Source organism: Gymnoscopelus braueri (assembly GCF_963280865.1).
Source record: "Gymnoscopelus braueri genome assembly, chromosome: 22".
Lineage (NCBI taxonomy): Eukaryota > Metazoa > Chordata > Actinopteri > Myctophiformes > Myctophidae > Gymnoscopelus > Gymnoscopelus braueri.
Genome location: NC_137624.1, coordinates 44,333,558 through 44,348,903, shown reverse-complemented (window position 1 = coordinate 44,348,903; position 15,346 = coordinate 44,333,558). Strand labels below are relative to the sequence as shown.

Genomic DNA, 15,346 nt, shown 5'->3' with positions numbered 1-15,346 from the left:
TACAAGCTCATAGCGCGGCACTCGGTGCTGCGCTATGAGCTTGTAGATCTGCTATTTTTGAATAGCCTAAATAAATCTTAAAATGACACAGACGCGTCCCCGGTCTTAATGGATTCATTTAAAAAAAATCCAATCCAATGTTGATTTGCCAAATTAAAAAAAAGATGCGTCTCCAAGAATGCGTTCCATTGAGAGATGAATGCCAATGCTGAATGTGCAACAAAGCTGTTCTGCCTTCATCAAGCTGTGGATGTGATGTGCCTTCTGTCTGCAGACAGCATGCTGTCACTAATACTGTACAACACTCACTAATAAAACATGGATGTGGACCTGCAAATATATTGTTGTTTTTAATTGTTACAAACAGTTGATCATGTTGAAAATGAGTGTTCTGCTGTATTATTATTATTATTTGTATTACATTTAAAGCATCCGCCTTGACAGGGTATTTGTCTGGTTTGTGTAGACTCTACACAAACCAGACGAATACCCTGTCCTCTACACTGTAGACTAGAACAGTGGTTCTCAAACTTTTGCATGTCAAGGACCCCCAAAATGATATGTATTTGACCGTGGACCCCCATCTCAAAATATATCGTTCCAGGGACCCCCAGAAGCAAAGATTTTAGTTTTCACGTTTTTTCTAAAATAGCAGATCTACAAGCTCATAGCGCGGCACTCGGTGCTGCGCTATGAGCTTGTATAGCTGCTATTTTTGAATAGCCAAAGTATAAAATATGGTTAATTTGGTTAAAATGATTGTGACACCGATTGATTGAGAACCGATGCTTTGGAGGTTGACTTGAGATATCCATGGTCCTGAACACACCCTGACCTGAGGAGCTATCCATGGTTCTGAAAGTGCTTTCTCGATTAGCTTGATTTAGTGTAAGCAACATTTTTAAATACACTGGTTGACGCGTCACACATTTGCGACAAATTGTCTCCACCACACTAACCCCCCAGGCAACGGCTTGTGTCAAACATATTATAAATACATTTTATATATAAATATATTTATCTATGACTATGTTCAGTGGTAGAAAAAGTACTCATAAAAGGTATAAAATAGGACTAAAGAGGTTAATGCATGTTTTATAATGTAATGATGTATATCTGCAAAGTAACTAGTAACTACAGGGTCCACACGGTCATGAAATTCCTGGAAATATTTTGAAATAGAAAAAATAACATAAGTAGTTTTTTGCCGAACGGGCTGTGTGATGGCATATATTATTTAAATAAAATAAATCATATGGATGCCATAATGAGTCTTCCAGTGAGCTATGCCCTAATTTTGCACGAAATTTTGAATGAAATTGTACTATTTTATATTCTATGCTTTATTTTTGCTACACTGCCTATCTTTGGGCATTCTACATAGGAGTAAGAGACACATTATTGCGCTGAATGATTGTTATATAGGCCTGGAAATTGGGCTAAATATTCTGGAAAAGTTTTGGGAAAGTTTTGGAAATTCATTGCTAAAAATGTGTGGGGACCCTGTAACTAAAGTTTTCTAATAATTGTAGTGGAGTAAAAGTACAATATTTGCCTCTGAGATGTAGTGGAGTAGAAGTAAGAGTATAGACAATTGGAAATACTCCGGTTAAGTAACAGTACCTCAAAATTGAACAGTACTTGAGCAAATGTACTTAGTTACTTTACACCACTGACATTCATATAGATGTGTCTAAAAACCCCAGTCGTGACCTGTGACCTTTACATACAAACCATGCAGTTTTCCTTTTGTAGAGATGCATCAAACAAACAGCCACAAGATGGCAGTGTTCTACCTGGAAATACACATTGTGAGAAAACATCCTTCAAAGTGACATTTATTGACAAATATCAATATTGCATCATTCAGATTTGATTGGAAATAGCCTTTAACTCCCTCTCTATCTCTCTTTCTCCCCGTCTCCATCAGTTAAATACATTTTCTGTACTGTGTTTCATGAGGGAGTACTATTGATTTACTGACAAAGATTCAGACACAGACACCACTAACTCATGGATTTGATTCTATTGCTTTGCTTACTGTTTTTCATTATTACAATTTGTCTTTTCGTTCCTTTTTTACATACTTTCAAAAACATATTTTAACCTATTTTTCCACGTATAGGAATATATATTCCTATAATATATTCCTGTGGATCCATTGAAAATGTGTCAGCAGAGATTTTAATAAACAACATAAGCCTCTTTCTCCCAAAAGAAAAACAGTACCCCAGTGCTCCCGCTACCTGAAAAGTGCCTTTTTTAATATTCTTGATAGTCAGTGTCAACATTACGTTTAATTATGACATCACATTAAATGTAATATGTCCTATTTATTTGGATTGTCCATAATGCATAGCAAGCTTTATTTATTTATTTTCTTCTTTTGAAATGTTTTTCTTAACATCAGGATGTATTTATGATCATCAGACTCAATAAACCCACCTAATTAACCTAATCTCCCAGACCCACTCCCCATGCTGTCAGAGTTCAGAGTTTGAATGAATGAATGTAGAATTATGCGCAGGATATCATTTGCATACAAATGTGAGGGGACTTAATTTAATTGACTTTGTTTTAAAGAAAACATTTTATTTAAAAATAACTTAGCCTATGCCAGTGAGCCAGTGATTACCCTCCTGTAATGTTTTAAGTTAGTGCCAATGTTGGCACCCAAGGTTGCCTACCTAACCCCTGTATATATTGAGGTGATCTGTGTGCCCTATTCCAGTGGTTCTCAAACGTTTTCATGTCAAGGACCCCCAAATCGACACTTAACTAGCCCGCGCGGACCCCCATTTGAAAAGATATGCCAGGGACCCCCATAAGAGAAGATTATTTTTTACGGCTCTAGCAGTGATTCTCAACCATTTTAATGTCAAGGACCCCCAGTTTGACATGCATTAGGCTACGGACCCCCATTTAATGGCATTTGTATCTCTGGGACCCCAATTCATATTGTAAAATCAATGTTAATTTAACTCTGAGAGTGTACAAATGGAACCAAATGGACCCGTGGTTCCATTTGTACACTCTCAGAGTTACAGACCCATAAGGGTCCATTTGGTTCCTATCCATCATTTAGCTGGGGACCCCCTGGAACCCCCTCAAGTACCCCTGGGGGGTCCCCGGACCCCACTTTGAGAACCACTGCCCTATTCCACCATCCTCCTCCACGCTACACTACAAAGCTGCGCTGTTGTTTGGACCTCGGTGCTTGCCGTACGGATATAGTTTGACCCTCGGCGCTCGCCGTAGCTAATAGTTGTTGATGTCAGCTGTAAGGTCTGTCCTCTCTGGAGCGGATGATAAACATGTTAATGTCATAGATAGTGGGTTTATTGTCACATTAAACATGTTAATGTCATAGATAGTGGGTTTATTGTCACATTAAAACATGTCTTCTCTGAACGGAGGAGCGTCGAGAGGTTTCTATTTCAACACGGTGTTGTCTCTGGCTCGATCCCTGGCCGCGCACCGGCCCGCGCCGCTACACAAGGTGAGAGGGGCGACCTAATACACTACTATAGCCTCGAGCCGAAAACAGCAGATCTACAAGCTCACGCAGATCTGCGACCGCCACGCGCGGAGAGCTTGTAGATCTGCGCGGCGCGCGACCGACGGCGTTTGAGTGGATTCTTATTATTAAGTAGCCCCTACGGAACCTCTCCCTCCGCTAAGTAGCTCCGAGATGAGGTCCCTCGTTGGTTCCTGCCGTTTGCGGTCGACATTGTCGCACATTTTCCACTTTTACACGTTTCTTACCCCTTTCTGCACATCGTATCCAAAAAGCAAAGCAATTGCGCCACTCTCTCAGATGTTTTAAGTTCTAGCGGAACATAACAGCTTCCAACGAGTTGAAGAAAGTATTTAATTTGCCTCGGGTTTTCATCCGGTTCCATGTTTTTAAGACATTGCGCAAGAGTTGCGCCCGTTGAGATAACATTACTGATTACCCCTACTGGTCAAATGTTGAATTGCATCTTCTAATGCAAAATATTATGGAACCGGATGAAAACCCGAGGCAAATTAAATACTTTCTTCAACTCGTTGGAAGCTGTTATGTTCCGCTAGAACTTAAAACCTCTGAGAGAGTGGCGCAATTGCTTTGCTTTTTGGATACGATGTGCAGAAAGGGGTAAGAAACGTGTAAAAGTGGAAAATGTGCGACAATGTCGACCGCAAACGGCAGGAACCAACGAGGGACCTCATCTCGGAGCTACTTAGCGGAGGGAGAGGTTCCGTAGGGGCTACATGTCTTGTATTAAGAGTTTTGTAGTTTTATATTATATATTTGTAGTTTTGGTCAGGATGTATATAGTAATTACTAAGTTGTTGGTGTTTTTTTTGTGTTAAAAGAATATAGCATTTTATAAGTGTAACTTATAACCATGATGGGGCTGTTTGGAGGAGGGACCTCCCACTTTAACTTGTATTCTGTTGTCTGGATAATAATATGATGTCTCTGATGTCTCTCTCTCCCTAAAACACTGTGTATGTCCTCCTCAAATATGTCCTCAAGACAATATCTCACTGCAGTGGTGGGGGGGGGGGGGGGGGTGTAGTAAAGTGACAATTTAAGGACTTTTAATAATACCTGGAAATATATAAATCAAATTAAAAAAAGACTATTACTGCATCATATGTAATCAACAAACTATACTATAAAAAGTAAAAAAACTGGTCAAACATTGGCCAAATTGTCAAATAATAGAAAGAGGCAAAACGTGTGAAAATAGCTGATCTACAAGCATTGTGTAGATCAGCTATTTTCACAATAATTAAGTGGAGCCTAGTCAAACTAAATGTCATGCGTCAACTCTTACAATTCCAAGTGCTTATCAGGGTGGGGGGTGCCCAGTTCAAATATGATTATTTTGGGGGGGTCCCCAGTTTAAATATGATTATTTTTTTTGGGGGGGGGGGTCCCCAGTTTAAATATGATTATTTGGGGGGGGGGGTCCCCAGTTTAAATATGATTATTTTGGGGGGGTCCCCAGTTTAAATATGATTATTTTTTTTTGGGGGGGGGGGTCCCCAGTTTAAATATGATTATTTTGGGGGGGGGGGTCCCCAGTTTAAATATGATTATTGTGGGGGGGGGGGGTCCCCAGTTCAAATATGATTATTGTGGGGGGTCACGGCCTGAAAAGGTTGAGAACCACTGTCTTACAGGGCAGGTAGAATACCTTTCATCTGGCCACACAGTACTACCATCCATACCATTATGTATTTTATAGGCTGCTATTATGCAACAACCAGTTTGTCATGTTGGTAGCTACAGCCAGAATACCAGTTAGACAGGGACATGAAGCTATGGGAGAACTGGTTACTGCAACGTGGGGGTGTTAAGACTCCAGTGTAGGCTAATATAGGCTCTAGTCTAATGCACCAATCCATTAGTACAGTGGTTCTCAACCAGTGGTCCGGGGACCACCAGTGGTCCTTGAGGGCCCCAAAAATATCATTTTGGGGGTCCTTGACATGAAAAAGTTTGAAAACCACTGATATAGAAACGTTTTTCAAGAAAACCGAATCTGAACCGCAGGCCTCAATGCCATTTAACTTGGTAAACTACTAGTTAAAACTCATCATAATCTTCATGGCTTTTGCACTTTGCACTGCTGCAGAGAGTGACGATTTATGGAGCTGTGTGTGTGTGTGTGTGTGTGTGTGTGTGTGTGTGTGTGTGTGTGTGTGTGTGTGTGTGTGTGTGTGTGTGTGTGTGTGTGTGTGTGTGTGTGTGTGTGTGTGTGTGTGTGTGTGTGTGTGTGTGTGTGTGTGTGTGTGTGTGTGTGTGTGTGTGTGTGTGTGTGTGTGTGTGTGTGTGTGTGTGTGTGTGTGTGTGTGTGTGTGTGTGTGCGTGCGTGCGAGCACAGCAGTATGTTATGAACATGTCGAGTCATAAATTAAACTTGGAGCTGCATGCAGAGAGACAGATGATGATTAACAGGGTGAAAGCAGAAACACAAGAAGAGGAAGAAGAAGAAGAAGGAGAGGAAGTTCACACAAAATGTTTGCACCACTGGGCTTAAATTCACAAGGATCGCTGGTCACTGGCAGACCGTGAACCGGTTGCAACAACAGTGCATCGTAGATGTCATTATGCAGCGGTTTGCACATTAATGAGGAAATGTATAGTAGATGGGGAGAAAATGAGGAAAATCAGCGTATAGAAGTGCAGAATTTAAATAGATGTTGACAAAAAGAAAATCAGTTTTTGAGACCACATTTTGCAATTTGGCAGACATAATGTATTATGTGTTTTTGACCAACATTTATCATTCATAAGCAACTAAGTGAGAAAAAAATCCTTTCCCGTTTAGAGTTTACACACTATACATACATATCAGACAACAACACATGCTGCGATGCGATGCCAGAGTGTGGTCTAGCCCAGTGGTTCTCAAACTTTTTTCATGCCAAGGACCCCCAAAATGATATGAATTTGGCCGCGGACCCCCATCTCAAATATGTTGTTCCAGGGACCCCCCAGAAGCAAAGATTTGAGTCAAAAATGTTCGCTATAAAAATGTATATTCAAAGATTTGCACAAATGTTCACGATTTTTCAAAAATAGCAGATCTACAAGCTCATAGCGCGGCACTCGGTGCCGCGCTATGAGCTTGTGTATCTGCTATTTTTGAATAGCTTAAGTATAAAAGGTTAAAATGATTGTGATGCTATATTAACACATTTTGCTGGGGACCCCCTGGAACCCCCCCAAGGACCCCTGGGGGTCCCCGGACCCCACTTGGAGAACCAATGGTCTAGCCATCACCAACTCAGGACTCCTGAATCTCTGCCCTCCACACTCTCCTCTCTAACATCAGGGTCTTGAGCTCTATATTGTTGTTAGCTAAGCTGTCGCGCCACAGTGCATCTACGTAGGCGGTGCATAGGGGTGGGACGATATGGGTACCTCACGATACGATATGTATCACGATATTAGGCCCACGATAACAATATATATCACGATATCTGAAAATGCCGATATATTGCGATATCACGATATATTGCATGAAATTTCACCAACGATATATCACCATATCTGAAAATATCGATATATTGCGATATCACGATATATTGCATGAAAATTCACCAACGATATATCACGCTAGTCCTTGTATTCAATTCATAAACACATAAAATAGCACCAAACAGTTCAAAATCATCATTACACAAATACAGAGTAGGAAAAACAACGTATCACAAACTTTAAAAAAAAAAAAAAAAAAGTTTTTTTTTTTTTTTTTTTTTTTTTTTTATATCGATATTTTTCGGGAGGATATCGATTATTTATCGCGGGAGAAAGTATCGCGATATATCGATATATCGTCCCACCCCTAGCGGTGCACCTCTTGCCTTTCCTGGCTTTGCCCTGGGTGTCAGGAACTTGCTTGCCACTAGTTCCGGGCAGAAGCGTAACGTCCGTTGGGCCACTCGGGTGCCGAGATTGTAGTTGGCCCAGTTAAAAATGTATTCCACCCTACGCGGCTGGTTCAGGGTGTCTTGACGCAGTGCCCTGCCAGCCTCCATCCTTCTCTCTCTGACCGTGTCTGTGACCCGTGGTAGACCTCGTAGAGGTCCACATTTCTGATGTGGTCCGTCCATGTGACACCTACACCTGGTACCATTCGTAGCACAACACATAGACACACACGGCCGGAAGAGGAACACCTACAAATTCACGCCCACTTTTGACACAGCGCCGCTACTCGAGGTCCTTTAGGACGATGAACTGCAGCTCTCAATGCAATCTCTATGAGAGGCATTGTAAAATACCGTAATCTCACTGGTTAACTACTGAGGCTGTAGCGATTTTTTTGGTCTTCTAATAAAGTGTCCCATTTGTTTAATTTATCCTTTTTAATGTCCCATATCTGTCATCTCGATATACTACCCACAATATACTATAATATACTCCCATCAGTGTGTCAAAAGTTCTAGCTTCTGAAATCTTACGTTTAAGTGGTCGCATGGTATATACGTCACGGACGCATCCCTTGAGGTTTTCATTACGCAGAAAACCGGTGAAAGTGTCCGTTTTCAATATGTTTTGGTCATTATCTCTGGAACAGAAGCTCCAATCTGCTCGGTTCAAAGCTTGTTGGATGCGTGACTTGACATTAAGCACGCAATAACATAATAATATTTTCGGGTTGTTTGGGGTTTCTAGGGGAGGCGAGATCTTAGTTGGGCAGGCGACCGCCTGTCCTGCCTCTACAGTGGGTACGCCACTGGTCGGCGCTCGGCGCTCGTAAAGACAGTGATGTCACTGAAATGCGAGAACTTGTCTGTCTGCCGTCTCGCCTCTGCTGTGTTAACATTATGGGTAACTCGTTAAAGTGGCAAATTGAATGTGAAACACATCAACTATTAAGAAAACAAGAAGATATGTTGACAAAGACACTCCATACATTTGGAAACATATTTTTATTTAAATCAATATCGTCTCCAGTTAATGTAGGAATATTTTAAAAGTAGGCTAACTCTCATATCCTCTCATAGGGAATGCATTGGCAGCTGCAGTTCATAGTTCTCACGGACCTCGAGTAGCGGCGCTGTCTCAAAAGTGGGCGTGAAATTTGTAGTTCCCGTGTTGGTCTATACTAGAGCACACAATGACCACACTAAAACAATAACACACAATGACCACACTAAAACAATAACACACCATTACACACAGCAGCATTATGGTGCGTTCACACACGGGCCAGATACAAAGATACTAAAAGTCACCGCATCTTTGTCGCTGTGTTGCTTTGTATCTGTGTTGCTCAACGCGGTCGTTGACGTCATCAAACGTGCGGACATCAGAGCTACAGTTGTATCTTTGTGTCTTTGTATCTGGAAGTTGAACCCTGCTCAACTTAAATTCGTAACTTTGTATCTTTGTCGCTATAGAGCTACAGCTACAAACGTCGGCTGTATCTTTTTGTCGCCGGCTTCCATTGAAAATGAATGGTAGCATGTATCTTTTTAACTGCCCGTGCGAACGCACCATTACACTCGAGCCTGGCCCTGTTCAGCCAAGGCATACCTGTCCTGTACAGTATGTAAGAATATTAGGGTTTACTTCATTTGACAGTTTCTGAACCAAATCTGCATGCTTGACTTAATCATTTCCAGTGTATGAAAGTTGGTTCTGACTGGAGCCTGTGTTTGATGAAAGCTGCAAAGAAAATAATAATATTTTCTCTACACTGTAAAATCCTCAGTGTTCATTTAGAACGGCCTGTAAAAGTAAGGGTCCGTTTTGGACCCCCGGTGGTCCACGGAACCCAGGTTGAGAACCATTACTAGACTCACACAACAGGAAGGACTGAGCTTTACTGCAGCACAACAACAACAACATTTATCACAATTAGAGAGAGTCGTCTGTGATGTATTTCATCTGGAATCTCACTCTGACTATATGTCAGTGTTTAGGTCTATGTGGGTCAGGGTTTAATCCTCCTGAGTATTCCAACTTATCCTCCTTATTGTTGGGCTAATTAACCCATTTGGTACCGGGAAAGAATCTGTGTCATTTTTAGATGTCTTAGGCTATTCCATTTTTTTTTTAATCGTGAAAGTTTGTGCATATTTTTTGAATATATATAATTTTTAACTCAAATCTTTGCTTCTGGTGATTCTACAAAAATGTCTTCTAAATCCTAACAGTTTATTGAAAAACGTATGTTTCTATATCAGTGGTTCTCAAACCTTTTCATGTCAAGGACCCCCAAAATGATATGTATTTAACCGTGGACCCCCACCTCAAAATATTTTATAATAGGGATTAGGGACCCCCCAGAAGCAAAGATTTTAGTCAAAAATGTTCCCTTTAAAATGTAAATTTTTCACGATTTTTCAAGAAATAGCAGATCTACGAGCTCATATCGCGGCACTCGGTGCCGCGCTATGAGCTTGTAGATCTGCTATTTTTGAATAGCCAAATAAATCTTAAAATGACACAGATGCGTTCCCGGTCTTAATGGGTTAATGGGGGAGGGATTTATGTTGTGCTTGCCTGGCTGCTTTCCTGAAAACGCATTAGTTTGACCAAATCACTGCTATCCTTATTATCCTTAATGGAACATCATCAAATCTATTATTTTTTTCTGTGGACAAAGACAGCTTTATTCAGTACTATGATAAACCCATTAGTTTATTAAATTAGAGAGGTAAAGGATTGTTTACGGCATGGCTCTTCAAGGGGCTAGCCGTGTGTGTGTGTGTGTGTGTGTGTGTGTGTGTGTGTGTGTGTGTGTGTGTGTGTGTGTGTGTGTGTGTGTGTGTGTGTGTGTGTGTGTGTGTGTGTGTGTGTGTGTGTGTGTGTGTGTGTGTGTGTGTGTGTGTGTGTGTGTGTGTGTGTGTGTGTGTGTGTGTGTGTGTGTGTGTGTGTGTGTGTGCGCGCGCATTAGGGCTGTCAACTTCCCTCAGAAATGATATTCGAATATTGGTCTTAAAAATTGGCAGGTATTCGATTATTATTATTAAAAAAATCCAAAAAAAGATTAAATTTTTTTTTGGACAAACAATACAAAAAACTATGTTTCGAGTGCTTGGATCCAATAAAACATATATTTTGTTTGTTTTTATAACTTGATACAACATTTATATTATGTTTTTTGTATTGTCCCTGTCAAATAAACATTAAAAAAATTTCGTTTTTCGAATATTAATTTTCATATTCGAATATACACATTTTCCCCATATTCAAGGAATATTCGATATTCGAATATTAATTCACCAGCCCTTGTGTGCATGTGTGTGACTTTCCTGCAGAGTTGATTTTGACAGCAAATTTTTATTTTCGTTTTAGTCAGTCTTTTGAATAAAATTACATCTAGTTTTAGTCATATTTTAGTAATTTGAAAAGATTTACTGTTAGTCCAGTTTTAGTCGACTAAATATAAGATTATAGTCGACTAAATCTACAGTTGATTTAGTCGACTAAAATGTGTTTTGGCGGTGCCTTGATGACGTCGTAATGGCAGATTTCACACTTGGTTGCATGCTGAAAATAGCGATCTACAAGCTCACAACGCGTCGCACTGCGACACGTTGTGAGCTTGTAGATCTGCTATGTAGATCGGTGCATTGATGAAGTTGTAATGGCAGATTTTACACTTGGTTGGTTGCATGCTGTGTTGCGTGAATATCATCTGAGTCGGACAACTTCTTAGTATGCAATTAAAATCATTTATTTTCTATAAGTTTAACGATACTAATAAAAAGGGGGAAAAGGGAGGTGGAACAATGTGTTGGCATTTCATCCTCCAAACATTTCAAATCAGATTAATGAAGGCAGGTGTTTCTGTCTGCCTAATAAGCACAGATAGCCTGGTCTTCTGGCACAGATGGGCTCAATCCCACTAATTAGGGATGACACTGGGATGACAATGGTCACTGTCCTATTGTCCATGAAGTGTCCTAGAGTGATATAAACATTACATTTCATTTTCCACAACATATCTTTAACATGCTGAAAATAGCCGATCTACAAGCTCACAACGCGTTGCGTCGAGGTGTGAGCTTGTAGATCTGCTATTTTGTAGTGCAACCAAACATAAAACGACTTGTCTTTTAGTTCTACTGTATCTCTTCTCCACTAGATCCCTCACTAACATTTTAGTCTAGTTTTTTATTTGTTGACGAAATTGTCAATATATCTACCGCTAGTTTTAGTCACCATAGCTTAGTTTTTATTTAGTTTTCGTCCGTGAAAAAAGGTCGTCGACAACATCAGCACTTCTTTCCTGCACCAATTTTGCAAACAGCTGGACCGATCAGCGCCAGACTTAGTGTGCATGCTGCCTGTGGGCCACAGAAGTACTTCCACTCACTTCATTTCACACACTGTATGTTCCATAGAAATATTTAACTTTAATAAATGGCTGTGATCACACACTGAAACCTCACCCACATGTGGAGTCATACCTCACTAGATACTGATGTCATAAATGACACAGGAGGGCCACATCAAGTGAGACACTGGAGACACGCAATTTGATTGATTGATTGACATTTTTATTAGGCAAAAGAATGTAAAACAACACAGTTACATTTATAATACTTTTGTCTAAAAGGTCCGACCAAAAAAGTCCTTGCGGACTTGTTTCCGTTGGGGTCCTTGAATTAATTTCATAGACATATATAGTGGCAACCAAACAGTTCAAAAATCAACATAAAAATACAGAGAAAAAATACCACTATGTACAAAAAAAAGCATGAAAAATAAAACATATACAAAAACTCACACCCTGTGTGAAGTGGGCGGTGTCTTGCTAGCTAATCACAATACTGAATGGAGTCAACCAATCATGTACAATAAATAAATACATTTATTGAAACACTCTTTATGAAAGTCATGAAAGTCATATTCCGATGGAAGTGATGGAAGAAACCATAACTTAAAAAGTTATGGTTTCTTATATAGGGCTATGCACATGTGACACTGGCCAATCACAGTCCTGAATAGACTGTGATTGGCCAATCACGGTGCAGGGTTAGGCGGGGTACATTTTTGGCCAATCACAGCGCAGGATTTGCTGTACAAATATCCAAACCTCACATTTTTGGGCGGTTTCACCGCCCAAAAAAGGGGAGGGGGATCGTCTGTCTACCGGGAAACTGGTACTACATCCTCTTTTGGCCTCCAGAAAGATGTGTTTTTAGGGCTGTTTTAAATGAGCCCAGCGAACTGCATTTTCAGTAATCAAGAACCCAAGTTACTTTTGGTTATTTCTATGCTCTGTCTTCAGTTGACCCTATTATACTTTGTAGGACGTATTACATTACATTACATTACATTACATTAGTCATTTAGCAGACGCTTTTATCCAAAGCGACTTACAATAAGTGTATTCAACATAGGTAGGGAACGAAAACTACTAATCACCAGAAGTCTTTAGTGCATTATCTGCAAAAACAAGCAACCAAGAGTATACCTAGCGCTAAGGTAAAAGTGCAATATATCAGCTACCTATTTCCTTAAACAGATGAGACAAAATAGCTAAATCAAATGAGCATGAGCTAAAACAAATAAGTGAATCGACTAAACAAGATCCAATAAACAATCCAATAATCCAATAAACAATACAGCAATAGAAAACAAGCGTTCGTACAACTAGTTAACAACAAGTAGGTCAGGCAGAGAGGAAGGGTAGTGTTTCCTGAAGAGGTGAGTTTTCAGCCTGCGGCGAAATATGGGCAGTGACTCTGCTGTCCTAACATCAGTGGGTATTACCACATAAGCCCTATTTTTGTTCTTTAAAATAACAATAATGAAATAAATAGCTGATCTCCAAGCTAACGTGATGCGACACGTTTTGTCAAAACTTGTTTAAAGATGATGACATGCACATAAAATAGGGACGACGGCAGGGCTGAAATGGGGTCTTAAGTGCTTTGCTGACTGAAACGGAAGGAGTTATGTGGTGGTTAATGTTGGAACAGAGTCTCATTGTTCTCTCACTGGCAAGGCCAGGTTTTATTTGTAGAGCACATTTCAACAACGAGGCAATTCAGTGTGTTTTACACAGAACATCAAGCAAAGGAAACAAGACTTTTACAATGACATTCAGGACCAGAGGCCTGGGCGGTCGCCGTCACCCTGAGTGTGATCTCGCCTCCCGTAGAAAAACAGTGAGATGTGTGCCCTGGCCGTGGAGCAGCCAATGGAGCTCTGGCCCAGGCTAGCTGCTGCTGAAAGACTGAGAGAAAAAAAGATCTGTTCCTCCGACAACAATAGAAACATTGGCCCCGCCCCATTCACACCATTTACCAATAAGCTACACAAGCTGCCGACTCGTGCATATCAATGGTCCATTGTGTGTGTTAAAGGGATATTTCACTTTCAAAAAAACTTTTGGTCATTTTATCGTCTACTCAGGCTTTTGTGAGCCCCCCAGACCTTTTTTAAGTTGCTTGATTTAGTATTTAGATATTTGATAATCATTTTATCAGACACGCCCCCTTCCTATACAAACCCATTATAACTTCAAACTCCATTTTTAACCTGTTAGATTCATCAAAAACACCCGTCCTTGGTTCTGGTGACTTACCCTGCCCTCCTAATACGCGAGGGGGCCGTGTTTTTTCGATTACTTTTTTCATTTATTTTTAATATATTTTTTTGAAAATGAAAAAATTAAATACAATAAAAAATATATATAAAATAAATGAAAAAAGTAATCGAAAAAACATGGCCCCCTCACGTATTAGGAGGGCAGGGTGAGTCAGCAGAACCAAGGACTGATGTTTTTGAGGAATCTTAACGGGTTAAAAATTGAGTTTGAAGTTATAATGGGTTTGTATAGGAAGGGGGCGTGTCTGATAAAATGATTATCAAATATCTAAATACTAAATCAAGCAACTTAAAAACGGTCTGGGGGGCTCACTAAAGCCTGAGTAGACGATAAAATGACCAAAAGTTTTTTTGAAAGTGAAATATCCCTTTAAGTACTGTAGTCTGTAGGAGGCATAGGGTACTGTGTCAGATGTCCTGAATCAAGTCTAAAAGAGAATGGATTCATGAATTAAATGACCACGGTGACGTGACTTGCGACCAGTGCACGTGCGCGCGTGTGCTATGCGCGGGCCGACCCGTAGCCCGCAGGTCCCGCGGGTTGAACCGCGGACGGGTTATACTAGACTACGACACAATTATCACGGGGCGGGCGGAGCGGGTCAACCCACGGAAGAAAAAAACACCACAACATACCTTCTGTCTCTCTCTTGCGCGAGCGCTCTCTCTATCTCTATCTCCCTCCTTCTGTCCCTCTGTCCCTCCCTCTGTCCCTCTCTCCCTCCCTCTGTCCCTCTCTCCCTCCCTCTATCCCTCTCTCCCTCCCTCTATCCCTCTCTCCCTCCCTCTGTCCCTCTCTCCCTCCCTCTGTCCCTCTCTCCCTCCCTCTATCCCTCTCTCCCTCCCTCTGTCCCTCTCTTTCTCTCTCTCTCTGGAAAGCAATTGAATGGACGTGCTTGTGTGTTGAGAAGCTGTCTTTTTTTTCGGCGGGTTGCGGTCGGGGCGGGTTGGGCTCCCGGGCGGGCCGGCGGGCGGGACGAGTTATGAAAAAACCTGACCCGCGCATCACTAGTGCGAGCGTTCACTTGCAACAAGTGACAAAGTCACAAGTTCACATGGAACCAGTAGATTATCAACACAGTATTATGGTGCTAGTGAAGGCTGGAGTGTGTTGTTAGGCTACTGTTGTTTGAATTACCGTATTTTCCGCACTATAAGGCGCACCGTCAGTGCGCCTTATAGTGCGGATGCGCCTTATAATCCGATGCGCCTTATATATGTATCAATATTGGTTCCCTTGGTTTCCACACTATAAGCCGCACCGTCAGT

General features: G+C 41.0%; 1 protein-coding gene across 2 annotated transcripts in view; it reads left to right on the top strand.

Annotated features, from left to right (window-relative positions):
* The first annotated feature begins 3,279 nt into the window (after nucleotides 1–3,279).
* LOC308077930 (phosphatidylinositol 4-kinase alpha-like) overlaps nucleotides 3,280–15,346 on the top strand; it is a 123,263-nt gene continuing 111,196 nt past the window's right edge. For both annotated transcript variants that reach the window (XM_080418939.1, XM_080418938.1), the window contains exon 1: nucleotides 3,280–3,499. In XM_080418939.1, coding sequence (XP_080275065.1) covers nucleotides 3,398–3,499 — 102 coding nt within the window. In that variant the 5' untranslated portion in view covers nucleotides 3,280–3,397. The remainder of the gene's footprint in view (nucleotides 3,500–15,346) is intronic.